Genomic DNA, 19,652 nt, shown 5'->3' with positions numbered 1-19,652 from the left:
TTTTTTTTTTGTCAAACAGGGTCAAGTCGTTGTGGTGGAGGACGACATTATAGGTGAAGTCGTCCTCCACCTGACCGGTTTCTCTTTTTTTTTTTAAGAAAAAACAAAGTCGTCATGGAAGACAACGGTTTTAGTTTTAAGAAAAAAGTGAAGTCGTCCCTGCACATGACGACTTCACTTTTCATATTTTTTTTATTTTCTTTTTCGTAATTAATGAAAACTAAAAATTTTGAAAAAAAAAGAAAAAATAATTAAAACTGAAATTTTGAAAAAGAAGAAAATTAATTAAAACTGAAAATTTTGAAAAAGAAGAAAAATAATTAAAACTGAAAATTTTGAAAAAACAAAAAAAATAATTAAAATTGAACTTTTTTTGGAAAAAAAATAAAAAATAAAAAAAATCTGAAAAGTGAAGTCGACTTCACTTTTTTCTTAAAACTAAAACCGTTGTCTCCCATGACGACTTGACCCTTTTTGACAAAAAAATATCAACGAACGCATATTTACAAATTTCACTTCTAAGGAATCCCTAAATACAAAAAAACCCAAATACACTCAAATCAACTCACTTTTGCGTGAATAGAACGAATTTTAAATTCCGCAAATCCAAACCGATATACCGTTGCAAATATTCGAAAAAGAACACAAACAAAGTCAATAATCCGTCCTTACCAATACACATAAACAGTGCCATCATCTAAAAGGAACACTGTGTTAGTGTTTAGAGATTAAGGTCGTGATATTGTTAGTTTAAATTTATCGGTTTTGTATTGTTTGTTAATTGCCGATGTTATTTTGATGGAGCAGGGGAGATGAGAACATTTGAATCATTGCAAATGTTATTTTGACTTTTCTTTTACAAATATTTTGTCGCGACATTAAGAATGAAACCAGAGGCTTCATGTAATATTTCACCACTACGTTAAAGTGATTTACATGGTATTCAGATGGGACTCACCACTATGTTTAATTGTTTAGCATTCAGAAGCTGTAAAGTTAAAAGTTATATTTTTTTTTTTTGGAAAGAAATTCGAACAGTAAAGTTATTTACTTCATAAAATTAAAATATGTCATCTTTCTCTTACTTTTTTTTTTAATATTTCTGTAAGTTTTTTTACGTTTTTCATCCTATACTTTTGTTTTAGTGAACTTATAATTCTTTTAGTATTATAGAAAGCCAAAAGATATTTCTTTGTGTCATACAAAATCAAACCAAAATATATTTCTTTACAGTAGAAAGATAATTGATAGAAATCAATAAGTAATCTATGATAAAACAAAGATCTTTATACATGAATATGGATGTCAACGGGGCGGGTAGGGTACGGGTAGTGACTCGGGTAGGGTACAGGTAGTGGCTCTCCCGTATCCTACCCACTCGTATCTATATTTGTCGGTTATCCGTTATGTGGGTATCTGTCTATTTTTTTCATACCCGCAGATATCCACGAGTACTCGCGGAAATTTATAAAATTATTTAAAAAATAAATATTTAATCATAAATATAAATAAAATAAAATAAAATACATCTGTCATAAATTTTAAATAAATTTCAAACTAACTCAAGTTCATGCAAGTCCAACTAATTATAAAAATAAATATAAGATGACATTCAACACAATGAAAATTCTTTAATTAGTGTTTTGATCAACAAGCTCACTTTCTCCAATTGATTCCTGAAAAATAATCAAATAATAAACCTCAACTGTCACGTGTCAAGTATTCTTATTTTGATTCTATCATTTGACAACAAGCATATCATAAACATCACTATCTATATATGATTTGATGTATATGCCCAATTTCAGAGAAAGAAACGAGAAAAATGTCAAGGAATATACTTGAAAGAAGACAACATATCAATATTTGAAGTTAGAAGAATGAAGACAGAAGACAAAATGTGCAGCTTATAAAATATTAGGACAAAATGTGTGTATATATATGTGTGTATATATATATATATGTATATATATATATATATACATATATATATATATATACACATATACATATATATATATATAAGTGTATTTTTATGAATTAAAGTTTAGCGGGTACGAGTATCCACGGGTACGGATACTATGATACCCGTACCCACCCCGTTAACATACGGGTATCAAAAATATCCGTACCCACGGATAGCGGGTATCCATTTTTAATATCCATTTCTTACCCATTGCGAGTTTTATCCGCGGATACCCACGGGTACAGATATTTTTGACATCCCTATACATAAATATATAATATGAACTTATTAATAAATTGTAATCTATTTGTTTTCTTAATAAAATAACAATAATATAATTTGTACTAAATAATAATAAATCATACTTAATAATAAGTGATAATAAATATAAATAAGATGATAGTAAAATATTTAGTAGTAAATAATAATACATATATACAACGATAAATAATACACATATAAATTACAAATAAATAATAAATGAATCCATCAAGGTCACCAAATATAAATCTATAACCATCAAATATTTAAAACATAATTTAAAATATAATATATTTTATTAAAAAATATATAAATAATAAAATATTATTACTAACCCATAATTCTTTTGCGTAGAAATTACCTCCAATGATATTAATAAAAATGGTCAGAGACAATTATTACTAAACCATAACTATTATTGTAACGTAACATCTAATTCACCCTATTTTGCACCTTTACATATATTAAAAAAGATAAAATAATAACATAATAAAAAAAATTTAGGATCCATTTATAATAGAATTAGGCGGAAGTGCTTAAAGCTCATAAAGCTCATTTATGACTTAATTTGGTTTTAATGAAAAAAACTTATATAATTTGTCCACTAAATCAGTATGAAGTTTTAAAATTATTTTAATACCAACAAACTTCTTCCTTAAAAATAATCATATATGTTTTAAAAGTGATATTAATATTCAAAAATAGATATAGTGGAATATTTCACTTCTATTGAGATAACTGCTGTAGTAATTTAATAACATCTGCCACACAAGACAGTCCAACTAACCTAAAACCTTCTGTATTCAAACGAGAATCCTAATTCGACAAGGGCAATTAAAATATACTGAAACAAAAAAATCACTGTCGACACAGTTCAAAATTGTATATAAAATAGGTTACATCTGAACATGCTAGTATCTGAATATCAAAATCCTTACACAAACTTTCTTCAACCTTTAAGAAGTATAGTAGATTGGTCCAAACCGCTGAATGCTATTTCTAATCAATTTTGACGGAGGAGTAGATGAGCCTAGTGAACCAAAAGCATGCATAAAATCCGATAGTACCGGTCACCACAAAAAATGCATAAGAAGCTATAAGCATGTACCCAAAGTAAAATATCGCAGATACCAACTTTGTGATTTCAAGCTTGGTGAAGAAGTAGAAAGTTGCGTAAAGAAAGAGGTAAAGTGCAGAGGAACCAGAGGTAAGATATGATCGCCACCACCACAAGTAATCCTCACTGCACAACTGGAAGTAGCAGAGCACAATGGTAATTTCAGCACAAGTCACAATGAGGATGATGAAGACCAAAAAGAGGAATCCGAAGATGTAGTAAAACTGATTCAACCAGATTGATGTGAGGATGAAGAAAAGCTCAATGAAAACAGCTCCAAACGGGAGTATTCCACCGATCAAAACTGAGAAAACTGGGTTCATGTACCAAGCCTGCTCAGGGATCTGCCTGGGGATCTTGTTCGTTTTCACAGGACTCTCAATCGCAGGCTTCTTGAATCCGACATAGCTACCCACAAAAACAAGTGGAACCGAGATCCCAAACCATAAAAAGATCAGAGCAAACATTGTACCAAATGGCACAGCTCCAGATGATTTTTGGCCCCATATGAGAGCATTTAAAACAAAGAAAATGGCAGAGACAATGGCAGGGAACATGGTTGCAGTTCTGAGGGCAACTTTTTTCCACTCCGATCCTTTGAACATTTTGTACAAACGAGTTGATGAGTAACCGGCAAATATTCCCATGAAAACCCAAAGCAAGAGCATGGCTGTCATCAGCCCACCTCGGTTTGAAGGTGAAAGGAATCCAAGGACAGCAAACATCATGGTTACCAGCATCATACCAAAAAACTGAACACCAGTTCCAACATAAACGCACAGCAAATCTGAGTTAGTGGGGGGCCTAAACACATCACCATGGACAAGCTTCCAACCAGTCTCCTCCTGCGCTTCTTCTTGGGTCTCAAGCTCGTTATATTTCGCAATGTCACGGTACAGTGTACGCAGCATTATCATTGCCACCATGCCCGAAAGGAAGAGAACAATCATTAATGAGTTAACAATTGAGAACCAGTGGATTTGATCATCATTCATTAGCAAATAGGCATCCCATCTTGATGCCCACTTCACATCACTCTCCTGTAGATGCCAGCCAAAGTTAATAGCAGGTAATAAGAAATACAGCCCACAATCACATTTCCTCATATAACAACAATGAGGGGATTTTAAAGAAGAATTCAACTAGAAGGACGAAGATTTATCACGATATGAAAAATAATAAACATGCCAATTGGTGAAAGGGGATTTTAAACTTTTCATCTTATCTCCCTAGCCACAAACCAGCATCCCCGCTCAAACCATGTGCCCTAACTTCTTGGCTCATGCTAATTACCACATTATACCATGAAGTAAACATTTAAAACTTTATCATCTCCGACTCCAATAACTCACCTGAAATTCAACATCATAGGTAAAGATAATTTCCTTGCCCTCTTCAACCTCTTGGGGAGAGTTGGAGTTGACCACTGTGCTTTTAGCATGAGGGTCACAGGTTGTTAAACGAGTTGTTTTTCCTTCCCATTTACCTTCGTATTCATGTTTAGCACTGCAGATAAACACCCAGTTAAGAAAAGTCACTGCTAAATACCACAACAGGATGAACCAATCGAAAGGAAACAGCACAAAAAGAATAACCTGAATGGCTTGACCTCAAAGCCCACAATTCTAGCAGATTCAGTTAGGACGTCTTTATGGTACTTGACAGTAAATGCCAAATGGTTGTGAATAAAATACTTCTCCTCCTTGCTCTGCACATTTAGACAAAATTAGAAAAAATGATGATTGGCATTCATAACAATTGTCAAAGTGCTATTTAAATAGTTAACATACCCCACTGTACTGCCCTTTGAGTCCAACATGGAAACCAAGCTGATAAACAGTAGAATCCTGATCATTTCGTTTCAAGGGAACAACTAGGGGAAGGTTATCAAGAATCCTGTGCATGAAAGGCAGAGCTACCATAAGAAACAAACCTATCACAATTGCAGTAGAATACTTGCTGAAAATGATAAAACAATTATTGGCATATCATACATGTTCACCCTATACTCGTCACTGATCTTCTCTTTGAACTCCTTGGCAGTTTTAGCATCAAGTTTAACATTACACACAATATTGCACATTTGTGGCTCACGCATTTTAAACTGCAAAATATCAATGGGTCAGACAATAGTTCATAACCATAACAAAATTAAGAGAACTCGTGAAAGTTTAAAAAAGAAAAAAAAACAGCTTGGAAATGAATAACCAGTTAACCACTCACATAGTCAATAAATGGTTACTCATAACAAATAACTGAACTGAACATGGTCAGAACATTCAGTATTTAATTACTTAATTGTTCCTAAATTGAAACATATCACCAAGAATTCATTTATTCTCATTGTCACAAAAATTAACTGTCAAGATTAAACTAGTAAAACTCACCGAATAAAGGGAATTTTCAATGCGGTCACCACGAAGCACTTCTCCAAGATTTTCTGTACTGTCCTGTATTTTTTCTGGGGTGCAATAAGGAAGTGAATAATATGAATATGGAAGCTGGGTCTTTGTTGACGTTAATTTATTTACTTTCACTTGCAATTGATCTCCCTGCAGCAAATAAATACGTAACAAATCATTGAAGGCCTTGAGAGGCAAATCCATAATGAATTTTAAATACTCCTCATCTTGTCCACCTTACAAGCAAGCAAGACAGAAAAATCACTACAGGCAATTCTTTAAAAGGGGGATACACGACAGCAGTCAAATAAACTTTACCATCCTAAAGTACTATTATAGTTTTGGTAACAAGATAACAAAGTGATAATAAGAAAGAACTTCAACTATGCAAAACAATCAAATGGCATATCCTTTGTAATTAAAAACACCTGAAATCCTCAAATAAAAATGGAAGGAGGGCAACACTAGAGGTAAAGGCAAGTTTCATACATTAGAATGATAGAAGGCAAAACCTAAGAGAAAATTAGTATTCTTTTACTGTAAAGTCTAACCTTTGACATCAAGTAGTATCACTGCCAAATCGGAAATATTTTTTTCAATACAAAGAGGTGAAAAGAAGCCAAAGGTAGGTACTGCAGCAATTCACATCCACAAAGAAATCCTATTCTCCAAAATCCTTTAACGTTCCACATACAATAAAACCAGCATCCATCTCTAATTAGCTCTAGAGAACTAAAACAGACATAGTAAGCTTGATGTATCAACGAAAACAATCGTTGCAATTATAACCAAACTGTAACCGATAATCCGAAGTAATAGAAATCAGACCTTTACTCTAGCAATAGTACACACACACACACACTAAAAAAAAGGTTCAAGGTTAAGAAGTGAAAGTCCTTCATCAAAGCGAACTGAAACTTCACATTCCATACTACTTACCACACACTTCCAGCTCCTTTTCCCAGTTTCAACAAAAAGAATAACAAATTCATGAAAAAAAAAACCTAATATCGATCACAATATAAATCCAATAAAACTCAGATCTCGCTTTTCGAGATTCAAACACGGATCAAAGGGCGAGAAAATAACCGATGGATGTGTTAGGGGATATCAAAGGTTACCTTCTGGAAGTCCTGTGGAGCGACTCCGGGGAGGTAGAAGCAGTGAGCGCCATGGATGAGAAGCAGAAGAACCGCAGAGAAAGCGAGAGATCTCCAAACCGCCATGGCGTTCGAGATCCAGATCTGGAATCTCTTTTTCACGCGCTTCGACTTGAAGAAGAAGCGTAGTCACGACCACCACAGAGAGAGGACTCGGGGCCAAATCTGTTTTTCTCCGGTTACAATTAGGTACAGTTACTGCATTTATTTATATATGATGTTGCTCGTTGGTGTCTCTAGTTGAATCTGACCCAACGCGTTTTGATATTTTTTCATTTTCTCTTTGGACTGGAGGGCATAATAGGAATTATGAAAGAATTAATTAACCTAACTTCTTCATTAATACGTAAGACTACAGAATCAGATCTCAGAATTTGCAAGAACATTCATCACTCCTCAAAACAATTATAAAACTTTCTCACCGTCAGTTCTCTCAGAAACTTGATTTCTTCATGATGTAACAATTTCCACTGCAATAATATTTCTAGATTAAATTTATTATTGAAATTTTTTTGAATCACTTTTCAAACTAAAAAAATCATAATTAAATCTTTTTAATTCACTCTTTATTATTTTTTAATTATTACCAATTATCGTTTTTAGCATAGTAAGTGACGTAATTAATAATTTAAAACAAAGTTGAAGCGGTGACACTTAGGTGTGTGTTGGCATGGTTTTACAGTCTGGAAACTGAAATTGCATATTTAACTTTGTCTTTTCTTTATTTTATTATCTTTTCATGAAAATTAAAAAAAAAAATGAAGAAATCAAATCAGCACAAAAAAGGACAACTTGACAACAGGAACAAAAATATAGCATGTATCCCATTGAACACTCGATTTTATCTACACAAATAAAAATATCAAAACATATAAAATATAAGAAAATATTACTTTAAGAAATTATATGGCTTCACCTTCCATGATATAGGGTGGCATGTTTATATTTATTTGCACTTACATTGATTTTATTTATATTTATTTAAATGTAAAGTGATGCTAATAACCACATAAATGTGATATATATTTCATTACTATTTTACTATAATGTTGTGAATATGTATGGTGTACGGAAGGATATCAGCCTTTTCCCTAAAAAAGGTTAGAAATCGTTGACCATTTTTTTGTTTTATTTTGTTATATTTTTTTTTAATACATGTACGTATATATACTAAAAAATATTTGGTCATAAAAATATTTTTAAGTTTTTATTTGGTTAACTAGTATTTTTATTAAATAAATTATGATAATTACTGCTTTCCTATATTAAATTATTCAAAATAAACAATTAATATATATATATATATTATTTAATAATAATATTATTATTATTTATTTATATTTTTCACATAATACAATACAAAAAATTATAATTCTATATATTAGTTTTCTTATTTTACTTTAATAAATTGAAATAAATACAAATCAATCTCATTAGGCCTCTTATAACCTTTAGATTAGTTTATCAAAGAAACTGCCATATCAATAATTCCATGTGATTAAATGAAATTAGTTTCTGAAACATATCGCTAAAACAGTATTATAATATACTTATCGTGAAGCTTTTAAAATGCTTAAGTGGCGAGGGTAGATTGTCACTATCGAAAATGAAGTTTTATGAGTAAAATTGATTTTGTGAATTTTTAAATACTATAATTTTGATTTCCTATTTTGAAAATAAGTTCGTTATATTATATATATATATATATTTTAAAAATCATAATTAAGTTTTAATCCTTAAAAAATATTATTACTTTTTAAAGGTGGATAATCTTTCTTACACTACTCTCTCTCTTCTTCCGTTTGAAAATTATAATTGATACAGTATATTAGCTTTATTTTTTAAATATAATTGCTTTACAAAATTAAAATAATATTTGTAATTTTTTTTCGCTTATACCTAATTTTATCTCATTTCATATATAGATTTCTAAGTTGAATCACTAAAAAATAGACAAAACTTTTATATGAATCAGTGGGTGTTTGAGATCCCGTTTGTAAAGTCAGAAACTCGTACCGGACTCGAACAATTCTATATTATTTTTTAATTCGAATTCACCGTACCATTTTTTATTTATTTATATAGTATTGTGAAATATTTAACCTTCAACGTTACGTTTACTTTTGTAAATATTTAACTTGCCAAATGGATAAGTCATACTTATTATCATTATTGAATATCTTTCATTAACAATTTATATATATATATATATATATATAATATTATTGTCTACGTGAATTTTGTAAAATTAAGTTATTTAAAATTTATTTTTAATATAGTATTAAAGTTATTTGAACTTCATTATAACAATTTTTTTTATCATATTTATTGTATCATCTCTCATAGAATCATCATTAATATCTACTCTAACGTATTTTAATATAAAGAAGGTATGTTAGAGATCTATTCATGTAAGTAAGTATTTTATACATTTTTAGTTTCAAATTTTAGTCATATGTTATAAATTTCTTCCTTCATGTCTATTCAATGTATAGAATGTCAAGAAACAAAGAGATAACGAATTTACATATAAGAAAAGTTAAATATCTTTTTTAAAATTTAGAATTATAAATATCAATAATTAGTTTCACACGTTATTTTTAACATAAAAATGCTCCATTAATTCTATCTTTTATTTTGTTTAATCAGAACGAAGCATGTCTCTCACTGTATTTTTTTACAACCTATACTAATAAAAGATATTTAAAATAACTTATTTTAAATTGTTGAAAAGTAGAACATAGCTTGAAAATGGTCATTATCCTAGAAACAAATCTCATTAAACATTAGGTACAACATTATACTTGGTTTGTTTTCTCAATGTTTGCAAAGTGGCATGTCTCGAGTTTTAAAGTTCAAGCTTTTCAAACTAAAAGACAAGTTTTAAGAACACATAATAATAGTTTAGATAAGGAATTAATCTTAAAGTCTTCACCTGTTACTGTTTGAAATATGATAGTTAAAAGTTATGAGATTTCATCAATCTAAAGAACTATACTGTTTTTGCTTTATTGTGAAGTGTTTGAGAAGCATGGTGGTATTTGGTTTGGTTGTTGAAACTTGCAGGTGTAAGAAAGAGCGAAGAGAATGAGGAAGAAAGAATTGTGTTATTACGTCATCAGAGAATGGAAAACAGCACGTGTGACGACACAGATAGCATCATCATCGTCCTCCAAGGTAAAAACACTAGAGGACAAGAATGGAATGTGCAGGGATAAAGTGGATAAAAAGAGTAAAGAGTAGGGACAAAAGGGTCCAACCAGACCTGAGGATGAGGCAGTGCCACCCTGTCTACCTCTTTTCTTTCTTTCTTTTTTACCTTACCTGCAATGCAAACTTGACTTCAGATTCCAACTTCATTCTGCACTGTGTTTCTCTGAATCACATTTGCTTTGGTTTTGTTTTGGGAGAGAGCAAAAAGAGAAATGAAGTTTATGAAGTTGGGTTCCAAGCCTGATGTTCTTCAAGCTGATGGAAACTCTATAAGGTCAGTGCCAGTATTCATCTTGCAGACTCACCACACCTTCTCTTTTTCCTTCTTGATTAGATCCTGCATGCATTTTGCATCCCTCTTCACCATTCAACCTCAAGAACACCTTCATTTAATTTCACCACACATGCATTTAACAGTTTAAGCTTAGTCAGCCGCTGCTGAGAAATTTGTTGACTTCAAGATTTGTCCACACACCCCATTGTCAGAAGAGTTTAATTTCTATGTTAATGCAGAGAAAATTTTCACTGTCAACCAATCTGAAATCATGGTTGATACAAATTTTTAAGGTAGTTCTTGTAAAAGTCAACAATTTATCATAAGCGATGATCTGTGATTGGATAAGAGTGCATAACATTGTGAGTGTGTAGACCTTTTTTTTCTTTCTTTTGTTAGGAATAATGTTAACATTCTAATTTTGTTTCTAGTGTGTGTTAACATTTTAATTTTGTTTTTGGTAACCAAAAAGGGTGGGAGAAAGAGATCGTGGTCCATCGTTTGAACTGTGCTGTTTTTCACGAGCTTGTGGTCCAACTATGGTAAAACTGATGTGGAGTACCCATCATCTTCAATTATGGCTGGACACAAGCCTTTTTAAGAAAACAATATTAATAAACTCAGCAATGTCTGTTTTCTTTTGCCTCGCTAGATTTTGTATGCCATGTTCCTGGGGTGGGGAACTCATTATTGTTTTGTTACCTTGTGTAAGTGCATGTGGAAAAAATTAAAAGGTAGATGAAAAAAATCCAGATGAGGTCCCAGTGGACCCTGAGAAAATTTGCTAGGGTGGGATTCATGCATAAGGACTCGTTCTCCGATAATAATAAGGTTAAAGAGTTTCACTTGTGGGTGGAATGTTTTAAAGAGGTAGCTTAACCAGGTTTGGTCCTTTTTCTGTCTGTTCTAAAGCATGCTTGACAATGAAATGTCATCTTTTATGCATGCGAGTGGTATTTGTATGCGTGCAGATAGGAGACATCTTTGGTTAATCAATATTAATTTCAAAGTTTATCCAAATACCTATTAACTGGGACTAAATTGTCTTGCATTCATTTTTCTTCCCTGCAAGTCAATGAGGGCGTGACAGACAATTGTTTTTCTTCCCAGAGATTGTTTCCAAGGAAATGGTTGCTATTTTTTCAAGAGTTTTCTTAGGAAGTTGGAAAGAAACACTATTATTTCTTCAAAATAGGCTAATCAACAAATGTAATATGTAGAAAAGGATTCTCTTTTGGCCTCGGGAGCTATTTGATTGATGCTAATACCAGAAAAATGTGTAAGCTTGGAATGAACAGCACACATTTTGATTAAAGTATTATGGCTGAAGGATCTCACTTCCTGGCATAACTTTAATCACTTTTTCCATCATAAGTCGACACAGAGGTTTCAAACATGGCATGTGGTTAACTATGTACACACCCTCTTATAAATTTTGAACACCAGCAATGTTTTGTGTCTATTTAGTTTTCCCTGCAAAAATATGCCCTTTACAAACTTACTTACCAACCTTAATTCTCATGTAGGTATGTGTCATCTGAATTGGCTTCAGATGTTACTGTTAATGTTGGTGATGTTACGTTTCACCTTCACAAGGTATGGTTTTTTGGTATTTAAAGCGCTGTATTTTATTCAATAAATCTAATGATATGATTTGTGTGACCAGAGTTACAATATAATGTATCTGGTAATAATTTGGCAATATTCATTATTCAAATGTTAGTTGCTTATACTATCAAAATGTTGTAGTGATGGGTAAAGTTTGAGTTCTAGTATGTGCATTATTTGTGGTTGTTAGGTGACACAACTAGCTTTTTGCCCTCCCTTTGTTGTTTACTAATTTTGAGCTTTTAAGAGTTGCAGTTCCCTCTACTGTCAAAAAGCAACCAACTACAAAAATTGGTATCAAAAGCTAATGAAGAGAGCTCTGATGATATTTACTTGGATGATTTTCCTGGAGGACCAAAGGCCTTTGAAATATGTGCAAAATTCTGTTATGGGATGACTGTTACTCTCAATGCTTACAATGTTGTAGCTGCTCGTTGTGCAGCTGAGTATCTTGAGATGACTGAGGATGTTGATAGAGGAAACTTGGTTTTAAAGATTGAGGTGTTTCTTAACTCAAGTATCTTCCGGTGCTGGAAGGATTCTATAATTGTTCTCCAAACTTCTAAATCTCTTCTGCCATGGTCTGAAGATCTGAAGATCATTGGGAGATGCATAGACTCCATAGCTTCTAAAACCAGTGTGGATCCGGCATACATCACTTGGTCTTACACTTACAACAGGAAATTAGCTGAACCTGATAAAATTGTTGAGGACAAGATGACATTTCTAGAGAAAATTGAGTCTGTTCCTAAGGATTGGTGGGTCGAAGACATATGTGAGCTGGACATTGATCTTTATAAACGAGTAATGGTTGCTGTGAAATCAAAGGGAAGAATGGATGGTCTTGTTATTGGAGAGGCACTAAAAACCTATGCCTTAAGATGGATTCCGGATTCTGTAGATACATTAGTTTCTGGTGCCAATGCCTCAAGGACTAAATCTGTGGTAGAAACAATTGTCTGTCTATTGCCATATGATAATGGCATTGGTTGTTCTTGTAGTTTCTTACTGAAGCTATTGAGAGTGGCCATACTAGTCTCTGCAGATGAGTCATCAACAAAAGAGTTGATGAAGAGCATCAGCCTCAAATTGCATGAAGCTTGTGTGAAAGATTTATTGATTCCAGCAAGGTCTCCCCAGACTACTACATATGATGTTAATTTGGTGCAAGGTCTTTTGAATCAATACATGGAAAAAGGAAGCTGTGACATGGAGGTTGTTGAGGAGAAACATGGAGAAGATGAATATGTTTTAGCACGAAGGTCTTTATTGAATGTTGGCAAGTTGGTGGATGGTTATCTTGGAGAAATTGCACATGATCCTAATCTTGGCCTCTCTAGTTTTGCTGATTTGTCACAATCCATACCAGGTTTCGCTAGACCAGATCATGATGGTCTATACAGAGCTATAGATATCTACTTGAAGGTAGCATTTTGTTTATCCTCCACGGTTTTGTTGGTCATTCCTGCATACTTGTTAACTTTTGATTATTACCTGTCTCATAATTAAGTGTTTAGAAACAAATATAAAACATACTCAACGAACAAATATTGCATGTACTATGTTAGAAAGTGGACTTTAAGTCTAATTCAATCCTATAACATCAGTTTGTAAGGTGAAGTTTGTACTTATTTATATGTTGTAACCTGACTTTATCTTTAGTTGATGTAAGACTTTCAACACACCCTCAACATGTTATCTGACCCAACTAATGCCATTCATTTCAGTATTAACTATGTTCTTCTTCTGTGTTCAGGAGCATCCAGAATTGACTAAAGCCGAAAGGAAGAAACTATGTGGACTGATGGAAGTCAGAAAATTGACAGCAGATGCTTCCATGCATGCTGCACAGAATGAATACCTTCCCCTTCGAGTTGTAGTCCAAGTTCTCTTCTTTGATCAGGTAAGGTCTTCTATCAGCTATCAAGCACTCGGCGACAATAGCACGTATGACCCTTCAAGCTCTCCAATGAATCGAGATGAGGGGTGTAAGAAAACGATGGAACCCCTCAATAACCAGATGAGCCATTTGAGGATCAAGGATGAAGAGTTGCATAAAAATGGGAAATTAGGTAAGAAGAATAGCAAAAACAGCAAAAGTGGCCTTCAGTTGCTGCCTTCAAGATCAAGGAGAATTTTTGACAAGTTATGGAGTGTGAGAAAAGTGCTAGGAGAGAATAGGAGCTCAGACACTTCAGGGAGTTCTAGTAGCCCAACTTCTTTAGGCCATGGTGACACCAAATCATATAGCATCTCTTTGAGACACCAGAGGCATTCCATCTCTTAGGAAGTTACTAGATTATTTGGAAAAGGTGAGGGAGATTCAAATTGCTGTCTATGTGTAAAGTGGTAGTAGGATGTTACTTTCGTATTAGCAATGCATGCACAGAATGAGGAAAAAGGTTCACTAGCATTGGATTAGAATGTAATGTAGTTTTATGTTTCATTCAAGTGTAAAAGTAAGACCTTTCATCGTACAGAATGCCACTGGGTGTATGCTCTGTTCTGTAGTCCTAATATATTGCCCTCTGCATACAACTTATTTGATTTTTCTGCAACGAGTTCATGGCTTCTTCTGCTATTTTTTTTCAAAAGCGTAAAAGAGAAACGATGGATGTGAACCAACCTGGATCAAGATCCAGGATCCTGTACTAGAATCAAACTTCATATTTTAATAGCAATCCTTTCACCTGCACAAGGGTGTCATTGTTAAGCAAACATTAAAATTATTTTGCTCGTAACTTTGAAGGTTTAAATACATGGAATTGATTTTAATATTGATACACCTTTTCTTAAAAAAAAATTATATTAATATCAACTAATAAGATGATGTCTAAGGTGTAACTTGTAAAATAATCATCATAAAATTCGATGGTTCAAATTAAAGTTTTTTATCGGTAAATGTTATTCTTTTATTTTAGATTGACTATAGTTACGGCCAAGGCCTGCATAGATCCTAAAAGTAATATACTTTTTTAATCATACGATTGTTACGAATTATTTATTGCAATAATGAGAAACCCTGAACATGCACAATACTCTCAAAAGTAATACTCCAAGAAGATCCAGCTGGTCATTGTTTCCGTTGACTGAATATTGAAGTCAACGGGAGTAGTAGCTGCATTGCACTAAGCAAATTATATTGCAACTATTGGTTATGGTATGGTATCTCAGTCACTATCGAAAACCATGAGACACACTCCCAGGATTCGTGTCCGTTGTGTCTTTGTGTGTTATATATTGATTTTGTTGAACAGTGTTTATGCATCAGCATCATCTTCTTCTCGCTGCAAAGCATGGTTAGTGCAATCCATTCCCACGAATATGCCCCACCTACCCAATGTTCCTGGCACCCTCTCTACTGGTATGAAACAGTGATAGTAATTATTATTCATATTAGTTGCAGTAGAAATATGTGTTGTCCTTAGAAATTGTTATGTAGTCGGAGATTACATTAATCTCAGATTTCAATTAACCTCCATTTGAAGGCAATTTGTGTTCTGAGACTCGTAACTGAAATGTAGGGGATGTGCTTCGGTGGCTGGCTGCAAACTCCACCACGAGGCTTCACATAATTGCTCAATACTGGCAGCTTCTACCTTCCCCCAACGATCCTCGATCTGGGGACTATGGTTACACTCAACGTCAGATGCATGAATTCGGTGCCAGTGAAGGTGTTTCTCTTTATCAAGAATTAGACGCTGCTGCTGACCGGAATGTTAGCATCAGGTGCGTTTCAATTTGGCTCACCATGCTCATGTTTAAGGGTTTCTGACTTGTGTTCAATACTGAACATCAATTAACTCCAGAAATGGGGTTTTTCAACATGGATGGATGATTTTGTTTAAAATATATAGGCAAGATGATATTAACCTTTTGTTTTATGATTCAAATGGAAACTGTATTGAGGTAGGCTACTGTCCCACTCTGGAGTATATCCAACTTTTACCTCAGAACCATCCAAACTTGCTTTCGGAAGGCCAAATGTTGAGAATGTGACATTGCTGCTGGAGGATTGGTGGGGCTCTGGCATTGTCCATGCCAAAGTTTGGATATCTGATAGTAGGGATGTGTATATTGGATCTGCAAACAATGACTGGAAATCTCTCACACAGGTAATTTAGTTTGATTGTTTACTCTTTTTAGTGTCTGTTGGCCTCCATTAATGTATGTTATGAAGCTTCAACCCTCTACTCAAAATGCATTATGTTGCTTGTTACCTTCTCCATTGATCATTAAAGTTACCTTTCTGTTAGCTGTTATCTTCTCAGTAGATATTTTTGCTAATATAACTCTTCTTTTCTTCGATGTAGACTTCTGTTATGTGTTCAATCCATGATACTTTGTCTCATTATTTGTTACTTTCTGGCTCTAGGTCAAGGAACTCGGAATTTACTTTACTAATTGTCCTGAAATAGCTAAAAAGGTTGAGGTGTACTTTGACAATTTGTGGACACTAGCATCCCTCAACTCTTCAGCTTACACGAAAACAGTGTTTGATCAAGAGTGGCAAGTTGAGAGGAAGTTTCCTTGCTGGTCACATTTCATTGATCATAAAGAGAGGTGCAAGTAAGTCTGGGTCTGATGATAAAAATAAGTTTACTTATGAGATTTGCTTCGCTATTTTGTTTTCTACTTTGATGTCATTTTCATTATTGTTTATATTTGAATATCGTTAGAAAGCTAAGGTGTATATACAACAAAATCTCCTTCCTTCACTGGAATTTCTTTGTTCCGAGAAGAAAGAGTTGTTCACGCAACTCTTGAATAAGTGTTAGAACAATGTTAACTGTGTGTTTTTATGTGAAGACAAAAGGTTGGTTAGGATTTTCACTTAGAATAAAATGTAGTCTTAAGCATGAACATGAGCATGAGAGGCAGGAGGCACAACTTGGTGAATGGTGTAGAAAACTTCGGAAAGCAAGAAGATTGAAGTAAATAAGTTTACATCCGCAAGCAACTTAGAATGGATGAGACAGTAAACTAACCATGAGGAAAGAACATCCTTTCATCTTTTAGTTCATAACAGTATCTAATTATTTTTCACAGGTCACCTCTTCCTCGATATCTGAAGACTCCTCATGTTGCAGGATATCCTATTCTGTCTGACCCTTACATGTTTGTGGTTTCATTTCAAACCCCTGGGAATAACTATTCAACAAACCTCCCCCAAGCCAGCTATCTATCCTTTGCACCCCCAGAGGTAATGTTTACTTGTACTTATTTGTTTTCCAGGAGGAACCTAGACAGAAGAAATGGGTTGTCTTAGAGTTACATGGTAGCACAAAAGTACTTTTTAAATAATTTTCTAAGTGTGCTACTACAGAAGAGATTGATCTTCTAGTCCCATTCATTGAATGAAATTTGTCAATGCATCTCATTGAAGTGGGGGTTAGTGTTTAGGGCCCTTCCATACTTGAGCTAGGAATGGCCAAATTTGTGTTTAAATCTGCAGATAATTTACCTTGCACCATCTCCAATTAGCAGAGAAATCTCTAATATTATTTTGTTTTCATTGGATCATTGCTGCAGCTATTATTTGGAAAATATCAAGCTGATGAGCAGGCATGGATTGATACAATCAAGTCTGTTGGAGATAAGCAGACAGTTAGAATCAGTACAATGGACTGGTTGGGTCAGTCACAATTTATGGACCAAACAATTTTCTGGTCATCCTTATCCTCTGCAATATCAGAGGTAAATTCAATTGTTATAGCTTCCTGTGTTTTCTCCACTCTTTTTTGCTGTTTTTGCCTGTAATAGAATGCAAAACATCAAGATTCGTGAAATTCTTACAATGTTGTTCAGTACCATTTTGAGTGACATGTGCCACAACATGACTCTATTCTCACTGATTTTCATTTCTGCAAAAAAATTCTTAAACTTTCTAACAAATTTCCTTCAAGCAGGTGGTGTTTTCGAAGAATGCAACAGTACAACTATTGGTGGCATATTGGGGACACTCCATCAGTAACACGGATGTGTACCTGAAGTCTCTCCTCTACACCAACAATCTCTGCTCTTCCTCAAAGTACAACAAATGCTTTGGGAAAGTTGAGATAAAATATTATGTGGTTCCTGGTTTCAACATGACAGGACCTGCTATTCATGGAGGAAGTAAAACAGGAAACAAATACCCTGATTTTACAAGAGTGAATCATGGAAAATATGCAGTTAGTGATGTAAGGGCACACATTGGGACTAGCAACCTTGTATGGGACTACTTCTACACAACAGCAGGTGTCAGCTTTGGGACATACAACACTGCCATCGTCTCTCAACTTAGGGAAATTTTTAATGCTGATTGGAACTCACCCTATGCTGTTCCACTAGAAGAACTGGAGAAAGGTCACAAAAGTTCAATTTAATCAGAGAGAATTTGATGATCAGTCCCAGAAAGATGAAAAGAAACTTATTTAACAAGGATGCAATGAGCATGAGATGAACACTAATGTGTTGTTGGTATTTATTTGAATGAATATTTATATTTCTCTTTTTCTTCGTTTCTTTATTGTAATAATAATAAAGTATTAGTAATAACAATAAATAATAAATTAAACAATCTCAAAAAATTCAATTTTACTCTCTCTGTTTTATTTTATTACATATTTTAAAAATTGATTTTCTTTTGTTTAACATATTTTATTACATATTTTAAAAATGAATTTGAAAGTTCTTTTCCTTTTAATAAAATGTTAATTAGAAAATACATTTCTATTTTTTTTTAATAAAATGTTAATCCTATCTTTATATTTTGTATGGATAAAAAGATAGAAGACATGGAGAATGAAAAATTAAAGAAAAAGATAGTAAAAAGTAGAGTGTTTTAAATTAAATCAAATGAATGAAAATATAAATATGCTTATTTATTTATTATTATTATTATTGTTTATTCAATATTTTAATAATATTATTATAACTATTTATTTTATTATAATAAAAAACATAATTATTGTTCAAAGAATAACACGATCGACTATTTTAAAAATATAATATATATATATATATATATATATATATATATGTATATATATATATATATATACATATATATATATATATATATAATTACGAATATTAAAATATTTAGGATAATATGTTAGCTCTTACATAAATATGGTCACGTTTGAGGAAAGTTTAACATATTTGTTCTTTATTGGTTTTTTGTGTTTTTGATATTTTTTAGTTTTAATTTTCTGTTTAACTTTTTATATATTTTTCTGCTTCTCTACCTTATGTCATTTAGAAACAAATATACACTTGAAGCTAAACACTATTTCACATAATTATTTCCTTTAGAAACATACTACTATAAATATTTTATTCTTTCATTTGACTAAACTTATCAGAATCATTTTAAGTGTATATATCCAAGTCATTTAATACACTTTGTTTAATTATTTTCTTAAACCTAACATTTATTTTTCAACATTTTCTTCACCTTTAAAGATTGATTTCCCACCTCCTATTTCCTCCCCTTCAAAACCATCATTTAGGTCCAATGTATATTTACATTTTGTTTTAGTTATACTCTTTGTTATTCTCCTATTCTTTGTAAAAGTAATTTATGGTTCATGGAAATCATCAAATTCATCATTCTCTTGTTATTTCATCTATAAAGTCTTCATCCTAAATATTTTCACAATTTCCT

General features: G+C 32.7%; 3 protein-coding genes across 3 annotated transcripts; 2 read left to right on the top strand and 1 right to left on the bottom strand.

Moving 5' to 3' along the window:
• Window positions 1-3,010: 3,010 nt before the first annotated feature.
• LOC114162474 (transmembrane 9 superfamily member 8) lies at window positions 3,011-7,145 on the bottom strand. The gene is made up of 7 exons (XM_028046386.1): window positions 6,868-7,145; window positions 5,732-5,896; window positions 5,339-5,448; window positions 5,135-5,240; window positions 4,940-5,052; window positions 4,697-4,850; window positions 3,011-4,384 (listed from the first exon to the last, which is right to left on the bottom strand). The coding sequence occupies exons 1-7, from the start codon at window positions 6,970-6,972 to the stop codon at window positions 3,227-3,229; spliced, it is 1,911 nt and encodes a 636-aa protein (XP_027902187.1). The 5' UTR covers window positions 6,973-7,145; the 3' UTR covers window positions 3,011-3,226.
• Window positions 7,146-10,181: 3,036 nt separating this feature from the next.
• Window positions 10,182-14,562, top strand: LOC114162155 (BTB/POZ domain-containing protein NPY1-like). Its single transcript, XM_028045947.1, has 4 exons — window positions 10,182-10,393; window positions 11,920-11,989; window positions 12,257-13,426; window positions 13,758-14,562. Exons 1-4 carry the CDS (start codon window positions 10,332-10,334, stop codon window positions 14,286-14,288), a joined length of 1,833 nt encoding a protein of 610 aa, XP_027901748.1. The 5' UTR covers window positions 10,182-10,331; the 3' UTR covers window positions 14,289-14,562.
• Window positions 14,563-15,033: 471 nt separating this feature from the next.
• LOC114162311 (phospholipase D Z-like) lies at window positions 15,034-18,563 on the top strand. The gene is made up of 7 exons (XM_028046156.1): window positions 15,034-15,365; window positions 15,526-15,730; window positions 15,915-16,116; window positions 16,377-16,570; window positions 17,051-17,204; window positions 17,534-17,698; window positions 17,911-18,563. Exons 1-7 carry the CDS (start codon window positions 15,164-15,166, stop codon window positions 18,367-18,369), a joined length of 1,581 nt encoding a protein of 526 aa, XP_027901957.1. The 5' UTR covers window positions 15,034-15,163; the 3' UTR covers window positions 18,370-18,563.
• The last annotated feature ends 1,089 nt before the right edge of the window (window positions 18,564-19,652 follow it).

The sequence above is a fragment of the Vigna unguiculata genome, chromosome 9 (assembly GCF_004118075.2).
Source record: "Vigna unguiculata cultivar IT97K-499-35 chromosome 9, ASM411807v1, whole genome shotgun sequence".
NCBI lineage: Eukaryota > Viridiplantae > Streptophyta > Magnoliopsida > Fabales > Fabaceae > Vigna > Vigna unguiculata.
This window is presented reverse-complemented; position numbering and strand designations above follow the sequence as displayed.

Bases quoted from the DNA above. Each gene is read 5' to 3' on its own strand.
- LOC114162474 (XM_028046386.1), bottom strand. From the start codon at position 6,972: ATGGCGGTTTGGAGATCTCTCGCTTTCTCTGCGGTTCTTCTGCTTCTC. The intron at 5,897-6,867 runs GTAACCTTTGAT...TATTTGCTGCAG, and splicing joins CTCCACAGGACTTCCAGAAG to GGAGATCAATTGCAAGTGAA. The intron at 5,449-5,731 runs GTGAGTTTTACT...GATATTTTGCAG, and splicing joins TTGAAAATTCCCTTTATTCG to TTTAAAATGCGTGAGCCACA.
- LOC114162155 (XM_028045947.1), top strand. From the start codon at position 10,332: ATGAAGTTTATGAAGTTGGGTTCCAAGCCTGATGTTCTTCAAGCTGAT. The intron at 10,394-11,919 runs GTCAGTGCCAGT...ATTCTCATGTAG, and splicing joins GCTGATGGAAACTCTATAAG to GTATGTGTCATCTGAATTGG. The intron at 11,990-12,256 runs GTATGGTTTTTT...TAAGAGTTGCAG, and splicing joins TTACGTTTCACCTTCACAAG to TTCCCTCTACTGTCAAAAAG.
- LOC114162311 (XM_028046156.1), top strand. From the start codon at position 15,164: ATGGTATCTCAGTCACTATCGAAAACCATGAGACACACTCCCAGGATT. The intron at 15,366-15,525 runs GTATGAAACAGT...ACTGAAATGTAG, and splicing joins TCCTGGCACCCTCTCTACTG to GGGATGTGCTTCGGTGGCTG. The intron at 16,571-17,050 runs GTAAGTCTGGGT...TATTTTTCACAG, and splicing joins GATCATAAAGAGAGGTGCAA to GTCACCTCTTCCTCGATATC.